This window comes from Cladophialophora yegresii, assembly GCF_000585515.1.
Source record: "Cladophialophora yegresii CBS 114405 chromosome Unknown aczIN-supercont1.3, whole genome shotgun sequence".
Classification (NCBI taxonomy): domain Eukaryota; kingdom Fungi; phylum Ascomycota; class Eurotiomycetes; order Chaetothyriales; family Herpotrichiellaceae; genus Cladophialophora; species Cladophialophora yegresii.
This window is the reverse complement of record NW_006913047.1, coordinates 1,741,744-1,753,516: the sequence shown is the minus strand read 5'-3', so window position 1 is coordinate 1,753,516 and position 11,773 is coordinate 1,741,744. Positions and strand designations below refer to the sequence as shown.

The 11,773-nt window shown below is 55.3% G+C and overlaps 6 protein-coding genes across 6 annotated transcripts; 3 read left to right on the top strand and 3 right to left on the bottom strand.

The window, feature by feature from the left end:
• Positions 1 to 294: 294 nt before the first annotated feature.
• On the top strand, positions 295 to 1,251 carry A1O7_04349 (uncharacterized protein; the record flags this gene model as incomplete). Its single annotated transcript, XM_007758360.1, has 1 exon — positions 295 to 1,251. One exon carries the CDS (start codon positions 295 to 297, stop codon positions 1,249 to 1,251), a length of 957 nt encoding a protein of 318 aa, XP_007756550.1.
• A 2,410-nt stretch (positions 1,252 to 3,661) lies between these two features.
• A1O7_04348 (uncharacterized protein) lies at positions 3,662 to 4,378 on the bottom strand (the record flags this gene model as incomplete). The annotated part of the gene is made up of 2 exons (XM_007758359.1): positions 3,662 to 4,034; positions 4,212 to 4,378. 2 exons carry the CDS (start codon positions 4,376 to 4,378, stop codon positions 3,662 to 3,664), a joined length of 540 nt encoding a protein of 179 aa, XP_007756549.1.
• An 880-nt stretch (positions 4,379 to 5,258) lies between these two features.
• A1O7_04347 (uncharacterized protein) lies at positions 5,259 to 5,725 on the bottom strand (the record flags this gene model as incomplete). Its single annotated transcript, XM_007758358.1, has 2 exons — positions 5,259 to 5,279; positions 5,333 to 5,725. The coding sequence occupies 2 exons, from the start codon at positions 5,723 to 5,725 to the stop codon at positions 5,259 to 5,261; spliced, it is 414 nt and encodes a 137-aa protein (XP_007756548.1).
• A 547-nt stretch (positions 5,726 to 6,272) lies between these two features.
• Positions 6,273 to 7,248, top strand: A1O7_04346 (uncharacterized protein; the record flags this gene model as incomplete). The annotated part of the gene is made up of 2 exons (XM_007758357.1): positions 6,273 to 6,471; positions 6,527 to 7,248. 2 exons carry the CDS (start codon positions 6,273 to 6,275, stop codon positions 7,246 to 7,248), a joined length of 921 nt encoding a protein of 306 aa, XP_007756547.1.
• A 589-nt stretch (positions 7,249 to 7,837) lies between these two features.
• Positions 7,838 to 10,069, top strand: A1O7_04345 (uncharacterized protein; the record flags this gene model as incomplete). Its single annotated transcript, XM_007758356.1, has 2 exons — positions 7,838 to 8,045; positions 8,097 to 10,069. 2 exons carry the CDS (start codon positions 7,838 to 7,840, stop codon positions 10,067 to 10,069), a joined length of 2,181 nt encoding a protein of 726 aa, XP_007756546.1.
• Positions 10,070 to 10,409: 340 nt separating this feature from the next.
• On the bottom strand, positions 10,410 to 11,528 carry A1O7_04344 (uncharacterized protein; the record flags this gene model as incomplete). The annotated part of the gene is made up of 1 exon (XM_007758355.1): positions 10,410 to 11,528. One exon carries the CDS (start codon positions 11,526 to 11,528, stop codon positions 10,410 to 10,412), a length of 1,119 nt encoding a protein of 372 aa, XP_007756545.1.
• Positions 11,529 to 11,773: the final 245 nt, after the last annotated feature.

Sequence of the window (11,773 nt, the reverse complement as noted above, 5' to 3'; positions counted from 1 at the left end):
TAGGTGCCCTTTTTGCTGTTGGATTCGGTTCGAATCCTGTGCGCGGAAGGTTTTTTTGGGCGCACGAACACTACGCAAGGGTGCTCAAGATGTGTGGTGACTACTGCGAGGTAAGTGAATGTTACCATGCTTGGCAGCAAGACGGTCATGGACATGAAGGACGCCCAACTTTGGAGTTCACAATGGGGAGGGTTTGACACTTCACTGCCTGTCTCAAATCTTTCTTTCCGTTCAACTGCCTCTCGCTCCTCGTGGTCAACAAACATCCCTTTAAAGCAATAGCAAAGATTCAAGATGCCGCCCGGACTTCGTGAGCGCCTCGCACGAGTCGGCAAAGAGGACAACAAGGACGGGACTGGACGTCCAAAGAGACAATCACGAGTTCCCGATCGATTTGGCCAGGCCTCGGCAGCTTCGGGTGACCTGGATAGCAGGGGTAAACGCGATCGACTCGACGAACTCAAGGACAACACCTATCAACCAAGCAGGCGTAACAACCGCGTCCCGTCCAAAGATATTTCAGGTTCTGAACGCCCTCGACCACGTACCCGCCGCCAGCGCCTTGCTGCAGCTCGGCAGACCCCTAAGACCACCAATTCTCGAGAACCGAAATCCACCGGCTCCACCTCCGAGTCCTCGTATGATGAAGCTCCTGCAGACGAGGTCCTGTCCTTTCTCATGCAAATCGAGCCTGGCACGCTACCCGCGGACTTCGACATCCGCACGTTCCTCGCCGCTGCTCCGAAGAAGAAAGTCAAGAAGCACCCTTCACCGCCGCCCGACATTGAGCCGATGCTTCCTAACCTGTCGCAGCTCGCAAAAGAACCTGTTCCCACTGCCTTCCAAGAACCTCATGACCAAATCTGGATGGCTGGTTTAGTCTGGCTCCATCATGTCTTGCAAGAAGGCAAGGCAGAGCGTAGAACTCCTCAGAGGCCCTTCGAGGATGTCAAGAGGTGGTGTTTATGCCCCAGAGGCGACGTGAAAGGATGGTCGGGTTCAGTCCAGTGCGAGGATCTAACATGCTCAATTACGTGGTATCACTGGGAGTGCTTGACCGAGTTGGACCAGGTGCTTGCACAGAAGTACCAGACCTGGGCTTGTCTGCGTTGTCTGTTCCAGCGAGCACTCCAATTCTTCACGCACTTCCTCGAGTCATGGCTCAATGGTGTCACAGGCCTAGAGCACACCGCCATCACCAACCGGCTACAGAAGGTTGTGGACGAGATCAACCTCACAGTGGAGTGTTGAAGGATGCAGCAGACGGATTTTGACTCCGGCTATCATCCCGAGGTCAATACCAACAACCCGCGCCGCATCCTCGCTGGTGCCCCTCGAGTGTATGTGCCAAATCGGAGGTGGTCTCAGGCTCGTTTCGTCTGCCCTCAGCCATATTACAGCGACTCGATCATCAGTTCGGACCCCTCCGATGGTGCTGAAGATCGCGGTGTAGACTGCACAGCTGCCGGTACGGGCGACTATGACGCAGGTGACCATCATGAGGATATCGCTGGTGTTGATTTTGCAGGGGATGATATGTCCGGCTGGGATGCAGACGATGAAGGTGCCTATAGCAATCATCAAGGTGCAAGCCGGTGACATCGATGTGCTGTTGGTGAAGTCTATGGTGAACATCTTGGTGGGTGGTCTTGCATAAACTCATAGAGGTGTGAATAACGAGTCTGCTTGAAGTGGAGCTGCTGTTTCTGGTGTGTCCCGAATATCGCTTCTGTCTGACTTCCAACTGACGGCCCTCGACAGGAGCTTCGGCCGATTGGTTACAGAGAACTATTCATCAGCTATCGACTGAAAGACATACCTCGAGCAAGAGGTTTCTTCCTCCTGCTTGAGGCTGTTTTCACCATACTTTCGGAGCCCGCTCTGCAGCCATCTCTCCATCACAGAGGCCATCCGTGGCGATCTGTCCTCGACCGAGGGAGAAGTCGAGCTCGCTGCCGCCAATCGGAAAGCTCGGCTTACGGACAACGGCAATACCAGAAGTCGGCTGTATGAGCAGACCACCGTAAGCATCGATATGCGTTGGTATCGGAGATGTTCTGCTCGGACGTTCTTTCGTGGCTTCTCTCGTGCCATCGCAGGTTGTATCAGCATCGGTGAACAGAGGTGACGGGCCGGGCGTTTACTGGATCGATGAGGAACTCAATAGGTCGCGACATGGAATCGGGACCTGGTCACTTCTCCTGGTACCACGACCTCTTGTTCATGGTGTGTTGGCACTGGTGTTGGGATCAACGGAGTGGGTAACATACTTCCAAGGCGACGTGGCTATGGATACTGCTAAAATTGAGATCACGCATCTCCCGATAGCACCGTTGTCCTCTGCCTTTGAGCGAAGGACAATGGGTTGAGGACCAAACGCATTCGGCTACTTGGATTCAGTCTCGTAAAGCGGGCGAAACATCACTTCACCATTCAAGGTCCAGTCACTTGCTGCAGTGGGCGTCGGTTCAAGTCTCTGAACACACCCTTGACACTGACAGGCTGCGGCGCTTCTCTCGGGAAAAGTCTACAGTGATATCATGATCGGAACACCCCTGAGCAACGTCATTTTACGCAGAATCATTGATAACGCATTTCAGCGACATGTAAGACACTGGCAACTTTTGGTTCCGCACCTCGGAGGTTTCGTCCGCAATCAGCGGCTTGATACCACTCATCGACCTAACTGAAGGACCACGAATTGATAGCCTCAATTACGGCTGAATATATCCTCTGCGCCCCACCCGGCTCCCTTTCCTAACCTCTCACCAGCAGTGGCGGCCGCGATGCTAATAGCAATGATAGGTGACATAAGATTTCCGACAAGGGACTCACCTTTGTGATGAGAACGAATCGAGAACAATCGACAAGAGCATACCCGCCCACTCGTCCCTTACTGAAGCGAGACCATGGATTAGAGGCATCCATACCGACACGGCATGTTGGGGAAGTACAAGTCCACTACAAGTAGCAAAACGTACAAGTCCTGTAAGTAGAACGAGTCTATCACATTGACTGCCGGCAGGGCAAGCGACAGTATCCCTTGGTATTCCTAATACTGGAGGCAGGATTGCATGGTCATAGACCACATGGCAGTCTCGCATGTTTCTCTCAAGCTTATTATGCCGCCTGTTGTATCACTCGGCACGATAGAGAATGATCATCACGTCGAAAGTCATCAGTCCCGTCAACCGTCAAATACTGTACGCACCCAACATGAACAACTGCGTACGGAGTACACGCTGCACCCTTCCATTTCGCCGCATCCATCCATCCACAAATACAGCCTTTCTATGTGCAAGAGACCTAGTGGAAGCGACAAATAACTCCGCAGTCCGTATATATAAAGGATGTCCGTACGGGACATTGATATATGCGCGCATGTGTATCGTCGACAAACCAAACAACCAACAACCAAACACCCGGCCAGCCTACCAAATGATCCAAATCCCGAAAAAAGGACCCATTTTATGCATCACACACGACATAGCAAAACACAACATGACCCAAGCGGCTGAGTCATACAGTGTAGTATAGTAAAATATAGCGAGTAGCGCGTAGCGCAGCATGGCCCTGCAGTAGTCTCGCCAGGCACGCACGCACGCACGTCCCTAACGACCACAACAATCGATGTACTTTTTATCCCGCACGCCTGGGCCACTCAATCGTCGTAATTCTGCACCTGCCAACTCAGGATCATCATCCACAAGAACAGGACCGCAAGGATGATGCTCCACGCAAAGCTCGCCTTCCAACAACTGCAGATGTTGCTCTGCGTCAGCCAGGCGAGGGTCTCGATGCTCACGCCCCGGAACTCCTGGTTGTTGACGTAGTTGTTGCAGTTGCCGTTGACGTTGCCGTCGCCGTACAGCTGGACGGCCGTCTCGATCAGCGTGGTCACCCACAGCACGAATAACACAAACGAGCCGAGCAGGATGATGCCGGGGATGAGCATGCGGCGGGCCGCGAGGATGAGGATGATGATCAGGAAGAGGACGGTCAGGCCGCCGGTGATGACGGCGAAGGTGAAGATCCTGAGGAGTCACTGTTAGTTCTAATGGTCCGTGCATGGAGTGGCACAGGGTAGGAAGAAAGAGGTTCAAGTGTTGTAGGCTCGGCCCTGCTACATTGCACGGCATGCACCGCGGCGTCGGGGCGCCAAAACGTCTCCTCTCCCCTCCCCTCCCCTCCTCTCTTCTATACACACATACCAAGGAATTCCGAGGCGCATTTGATCCTGCACGGCGATGAACCATGCGTTGATGCCTAGGACGGTGGACGAGCCGGCGAGGACGATGAAGATCCAGAGGTTGAGCTGCACTTCGGGCCAGATGTACCGTCGCCGCGACTCGCGGACGATGACCTCTGTAGTAGCCATGGTTGGCTGTGTGTAGGCAGGCGGGGGCGCGACTTGCGCGGTGTTGCGATGCGTGCGAGGCGGTGCGCTTGAGAGCCGGTTTGTTCGTCCGCAGGAGGAGTAGGGTATAGAGTATAGAGCTCCCTGTTTTGGAGGCGAGACGCCGGTACTAAGATTTGGTCGACTGTAGTGGAGTGGCTTCGAGTCGTGATTGATGTCTGTTATACCTTGTCGTCCATGAACCGCAGTCGCATTCGCATGCCGAGTCCAGGTACAATACGTAGTTGGGTATACCGGGAATGCTGTAGCATCGATATCGCGACACGTCGAGTTGGGCTGCAGGAAGAAGTGAGGTCAGGTGCAGGTGCAGGTGCAGGTACCCGAGCTGCAAGGTGTGGACGTGGTGTGTGGTGTCCAGGTCGGGCGGTCAATCAATGGGAACCGGCCACGACGCGGGCATCGTGTTGGTGTTTGAAATTACATTACCGAATATGATGCATGTGGACATTGACCCGCCGTGTGGCCGGAAGATCCGGTGGCTTGGGCAACGGGCAGCCACCCCGCAGCGTCAGCAGCAGGGCAGAAGAGCGCCAGGGTTCGAGGGTCTAGGTACACAGCAGGACGGCGTGGGTAAACAAACATACGCATGCGCCAGAGAAGAAAACATATAGATACAGTGTGTACAGATGGCTGAGTGAGGGCATATCTCGGCATGAACCTCATCTGCTGCCCGCGTGTCTACAGCGCGAAGGAAGTCAGAGAGCCGTGCCGTGCAGCCCACGATGCGGTGCGCTCTGTACTCGGTGTCCTGAGAAATCGTGCCCGTCTCTGTTCCAACAATATCACCCGCGCCCACATAGAAATCTCCATCAATTGTTAAACTCGCTGCGCGTCGTGCTTCTCATCCTGGAATTGATATGTCCTGCGGCACAAACGTCAGCGTAGTCGGTGAAATGGCATGCCGTGGCCACATACCTCGCCCTCAACATCACCACGACTCGTTTCACGGACGATCCTCGACGATGCCGGCCGTCTGGAAGTCCTCCTCTCCACATAGACGTCGTCCTGGTAGCCTCTGCGACTATGTCGTCTCCCGCTAGAACTGGCCCTGTGGTGCACAACGTCCTCCTCGACCACGGTAGTCTTTCTGTTGAACGCCCCGCCTCCAAACGTGGCAATTGCATAGATTGCGGAGATAATGAGTAGAAACCCAGCGATGGCTCCCACCACGATGGCTACGAGAATGCCCGGCGACGGCCCTGAGTTGAGTCCAAGGTAAGTTGTTGGAATGGCAAGAATTCCTTGTTGCCGTTTGGCCAGACCAGGGGCGCCAGTGGCAGCGATATCGAAAGCGTGGAAACTGTCCATGGCTGAAGACAGCAGTTGTGGGTGAGAAGCAAATGTGTGATGGTATCGACTTTCTGGTTTACCATTGTTGTCTTGAGGGATCACTACCACGACAACTGCCCAGGGTTCTGTGCGCCTTTACCAAGATGGCATGGTTCCGGGCGGGAAGCCGAGATGTCTTAGGCGCCCCCATGCACATCGATAGGCGCCTGACAAGGATTCGGGCTCAATATGCCTATCGCCCTACAGAGGTGCCTTTCATTACTGCTACTGTGCTGTATTACATCCTCCATCATATTTGGCGGGCGTGGCAAGCCACGTGCTCTTGGTCAACAGGAACAAGCCCAGAGTCATTTCGACGGTGTAGCCGACGCTCCTGCCAAGGAAGGAGCAACTCCCTGGATTCATTCAGGGGATGATTTCACCTGCCGACCTGGCGGGATCACAGACGAAGTAGATGCCTTCGTTGTCAACAGGTACAAGTATGCCATCTCTTCAACATAATGCACCATCTCCCGAGCCTACAAAGTCCACTGTGGCGGTTTCGATGCCTCCAGTGGACGGCACTATGCAGCAGGTCGAGGTCGGGCCTCATACTCGGACTTTGCAGCTGGAGGCCGAGGCTCAGCCTTACACTCGGGTTGTGCAGCTGCAAATGCTGCGGGATACGCCGACCAAGCCTTCTACTGGAGGCAGATTGTTGTTTTCCAGGAGGGACAAGGCTGCAGCGACATCTAGATACCAGGACCCCTGGTATAGCAAGTCCGGTAGGTTGTTCGCTCGATGCTCTAACTCGGTTAACCCTATTGACGTCGCTGGTAGCTGAGGATTACCCGGCCGGATACCCAAGCCTGGCCGCGTATATGAGTGATGACATAGACGGGCGCATCTATCGCCGCTTCAGCTACTTGCGGAATCGTCTTCTGCTGCATACGCAAGATAAGTTGAATGCCTTGGAGCAGGCTCTGGAGGACGTTGACCGAGATGATGAGGAGAAGGCAAAGAATGGAGAGAAGGAGGCTTTGTATCGACTGATCTCAAGAAGATACAACGAGAAGACCGCCAACCTCATGCCGAATGTGGGCACTCACTCATGTCCGTGTTGTCACAACATAGCGAATCAGCAAGCTCTTCCAGGCACTGCGACCCAGACGACAAACTCACCCGACCCTAGCGGCCTCTTGCAGCAGAAGAACAATGCAACGAAAAGGATGGAGATACTCGAGGACGTCGAGAAGACTCTGGAGAAGTATGACGAGCTTTTGCTTCGCGAACATGAGATTTCTTCCATTCGCGAATCTACCGCAAAGCAGCGGGCAAGCTTGGGCAACTTTATCTACAATGGCAAGGAATGCGGACCAGGCAAGAACAAGAAGCCTCTAGCGAACCAAGAGAATAAGCTCATATACCGAAAAGACGACTCCTTGCTTCTGGGTACACAGGAGGACGCCTGGCTCGGGACTGCGGCGGAATCAATGAAACGGCTGATGCCAGCAATATTGAGAAGGGGAGGTGACACTTTTGCTGCCGGGACTAAGTGCTGATTCTTGTCCAGTTTCTTCTCATGACGCGAGAAGACCGTCAGAGGAGCAGAGCATCCACGACGGAATACCTGTCCAACAATCGAGTCAACAGCTTCGTTAAGGCGGTCGTCTCTGTCGCTAGCACCATTCTTCTGGTGCTTCCCATCATCATCTTGTACGCTTTAAGTACTAACGGGGCATCCGGATGGCTCAAGATCGGAATTCTGCTGGTCTTTGTCGTGGCTTTCGCGCTTGCATTAGCAATGCTCACCAACGCTCGGAGAAGTGAAATGTTTGCCGCCTCGGCGGGGTACGGCCTCCCCCGCTCGTGGTCCTTTGATGCCAGCTGACAGGTTCCAGCTACAGTGCAGTCCTTATTGTTTTCATCTCGTTTACAGGGTCGTAAGAGTGGCAGCGCCCACGGAGTAACTGGTCGGACAGGCACACGAGGCTGAATGCCAAGCCGTTGCCGTCGCAACGGAACCACCCCCCGGGTGTCCCCGCCATGATGCAGCAGTGCTCGACACTCTCAGCTGTTGCGTCTAGCGCACCGGACGTACAACCAGCTATTGCTTTCCATCCATAGACACGCTGCCATACCGCGGTCAAGATGAGCGTCCGAGTCGTCGCTCGCATCCGGCCTCTGCTCAACTCGGAAATCGAAAAGGACCAGATCGTGACTAGCCAGCCTGGCCCAGATGGAAAGGCCACCGTCGTGAAGATCCCCAATCCGAAGAACTTTGCCGAGGAGTACAGCTTCCAGTTCAACGGCGTTTACGAACAAGACGCCACACAACAGGTCCTCTATGATGCCGAAGGTGTGTAGAGCTCTGCCGCCACGAAGCTCCAGTACTAACACCGTAGTGCAGTCGCTCCCACTGTCAAACACCTCTTTCTCGGATACGATGTCACGATCTTTGCATATGGCTCTACGGGAACAGGAAAGACACACACCATGCGCGGTGGCAAGTCGCTTGCAGACCGAGGCATGATACCCAGACTGCTCAGTAGCATCTACAGAAAGAGTCGAGCACTTGAAAAGAGCGGCGATGGAGTAACAACCGTGGATGTGTCGATGAGCTACTACGAGATCTACAATGACCGCGTGTTCGACCTGTTTGAGGCGCCGGAAAAGAGAACACCCACTGGGCTGCCCATCAGGGAAGCGGAGGGCGGAAAGACTGTTGTTGTCGGCCTGACTGAGGTGCCGTGCTCGTCATTGAAGGAGTTTGAGGTGCTCTACGACAAAGCCAACGCAAATCGAAGTACGGGCGCCACAAAACTCAATGCTCACTCATCTCGGTCGCATGCAATTCTGTGTGTCAAAGTCACAATCACGACTCCGACCGAGACTCGAGTAAGCACCGCGTCAGCCATCGACCTTGCTGGCTCCGAGGATAATCGAAGAACTGGCAATGGCAAGGACAGAATGGTCGAGTCTGCCAGCATCAACAAGTCTCTTTTCGTCCTTGCGCAGTGTGTCGAAGCTATCAGCAAAAAGCAACAGCGGATCCCCTATAGAGAGTCGAAGATGACTAGAATATTGTCACTGGGCCAGAACAATGGATTCACGGTCATGATTCTCAACTTGGCTCCCGTCAAAGCATACCACCTTGACACCCTCAGCTCACTCAACTTTGCCCACCGAACAAAGAAGATTGAGGTTAGGGAGGTGGAGAATGAGCCCATTTTCAAAGGCCCACCCAGACCGGTCGCCCCAGTAGGTGGTCCTACGATCCAGCGCCAACCGTTACGACCCCTGGCCAACAGCATCAATGTCAACCTCGCCGCCAACCGTGATGCAGCCACGAAGAACGAGAAGCCGCAGAAAGCTTTTGCCGTCTACTCGGACCGCAACAAGCCGGCCACCACGCGACCAGTCCCTCAAAAGTCGTCGCCCTTGAAGCGCACTGCAGATGCCGCATTCCTCGCATCCGGTCGTTCGGCAAAGCTGCCTCGTCCAACCCCAAGTTTCATCCGGCGCGCTCCAGAACCTCAGCCGGCGGGCATGGATAAAGCATCAATCGAAGCCCTGGTTGAGAAGAAGGTGTCCGAAGTGCTTGCCGCTCGTGCCATGAATGCCCCCGACCCTCAGCCGCTGAAAGCCGTTTCCGAAGAAGTTCAACGGCGGCTAGACAGCATCGAAAAACGACTGGAGGGTCAGGACGGCGAGAGAGCCGAGGGTCTAAGCTACCTGCTGATGGCCAAGCAACATCAAGCCAGAGGCGAGGATGGCAGTGCTTTGAAGATGTACGAACTCGCCCGGCCGTACTTTCCGGACAACGAGAAGCTGAAGGGCAAGATCGAACGCTTGCGGGAGAAATTGGCGGCGAAGAGAAGAGAAGATGTCGACTCTGCTGAGAAGTCGGAGCAGATACCGACCATGTCAAGAACAGTCGACAAGGCAAACGCCCCACGAGCGGACGATGAAGATGGGAGCTACCAGGACGAAGGCTGTGAATCAACCTATAATGATTCTGGGGACGAAGACAAGCCCACCGACCGTTCACGAACCAAGAAGCCGATCAAGCAGCAGCAGAAGAGGAAAGCTAGAATATCCTCGCCCGATCCCCTCAGCTCACAAGGCCCGGAGAGGGTAGTTGGCGCGCTCACGCCACGGACAAAATATCTCCTCCACATAGTCAACACGCGGGACGTCGCACAGATCAAGACGCTCCACGGGTTGGGTGCGAAGCGTGCCGAGGGAATCGTAGAGTATCTCAACGAACAGACGGGGGACTCTGATGATGGATTCGTGATGCAAAGCTGGGACGATCTTGCCAGACTGCGCGGGATTGGGAAGAAGACCTTGGAGACGATGCGGGAAGGCGTGCTGGTTTGAGCGTCATGAAATGGAATGTGTCGATATATGCATATGGAGTCCTCGTCTGGAGTACAGAGCGTGCAAGTATTCTCACTTTGAAAGTTCATACCCTCACAGCCTCATATTCTTGGGGGCCAGACCGAGTGCCTCGAGCGATGATAGCGCTGTCAAAGCCCAATCATACGCCTGTAGGGAGTAATTTGTCCAGCTAAGCGGCCGGCGAGCAGTCAGTCAGTCACTCACCTTGGTTGTCCCATCTCCCATGTCGTAGGCCACCTACAGGGTACATACTACTGTAGGTAAACATCCTTGCCTTAGCATGCACACCCTTGGCCCGCCTCCACTCATTTCCTCTTCCTCACCCCGTCTGCATGAAGTCGGCAATCCTCTCATTCATAAAGGCCGTGTCCGCAGGATTCAACCCCCCACCAGCAACGTGGCCCCACACGCTCTCAATGACAGCCAGGGTGCCACGCTGCAGGAACTTCATCTCGACCTCTGAATCCTCGGGCGGGAAATACTGGTCCGTCCGACACGGCATGAGCAGCACCTTTGCCTGGATGCCACGAAGGGCCGCCTCGAACGCGCCGTCGTCGGGGACTCTGCCGCCGAGTTGCGTCTGCGTGGTGACTGACTCTGACGTGGCAGCGACCGCCCCGACATCCCCCATCTGCCACATGCGCGCAAGCACGAGCAGGTCCTCGGCGTCCCAAATCAGCACGCTTTCCTCGCGCATGCGCATCCACGCCTCCACACTGCCCGGGTTGCCCTCCATGGTGGTGAACAGCCTCTCGCGGAACCACGCGGGCGAAGTCAACCACGCCGCGTACGCGCGCGCGAACGCCTTGAGCCCCGTCTTGGGAAGCACTTCCTTGAGGTGCACGCCCACGGGCTCCCCACTGGCGACCTTGGCCTTCATGGCCTTCCACGCGATGTAGTCGATCGAGCTCGTCAGCGCGGCAATGGGACCCTCGAGGAACGCGTAGTTGTGCAAAGAAGTGCGCGCGCTCGAGCAGATCGCCACGGCCCGCTTCACGAAGTCGGGGTACAGCACGGCCCAATGGTACGCCTGCTGGCCGCCCATGCTGAAGCCGACGACGGCCTCGAGGTGGGGGATACCCAGGTGGGAAGTGAGTAAAGTGTGCTGTGCCCTGATGACGTCCTCGTACCGCAGCTCGCCCGGCCCAGGGAAGAACGGCTTGTTGCTCGGGCTGGCGGACTCGCTGTTGCCCAGCATCGCGACGACGATGACGTGGTAGGGCGCGAGCGAGGCGTAGGGGGGCGACGTGAATGTCAAAGTCGTGTTGATTAGGCCGGAGTAGCATGTGGGGATGAGCACCGCGCCCTTTGTCGACGAGGCGTTGAAGGACCGGTACGCCACGCGCACGTCGTGCAAAGTCGTGCCGTTGGTGAAGTGGAAGTCTGGGATCGAGTAGTGCTCGACGCCGGTCGAGTCGTAGTTTGGGTTGCCCGCCATGGTACGGCGTGTCGTCGTTTGAGTCCTCGAAATTAGTCTAGCTGCCGACCGTGAGGTACAACTAACGTCGGAAAAATCAATCAGGTAATATCGACTTCAACAAACCGGCAGAGACTCTACGGGCCTCCGGCTCAAGTCTGACTTCTGCCGTCGATATAGCCATCCGAGAGGGGGAAGGAGGATGTGTCAATGACGAAACGAGGGTAGAAACACGGCCTTCTCCGATACGCACAGAATAGTTCAAC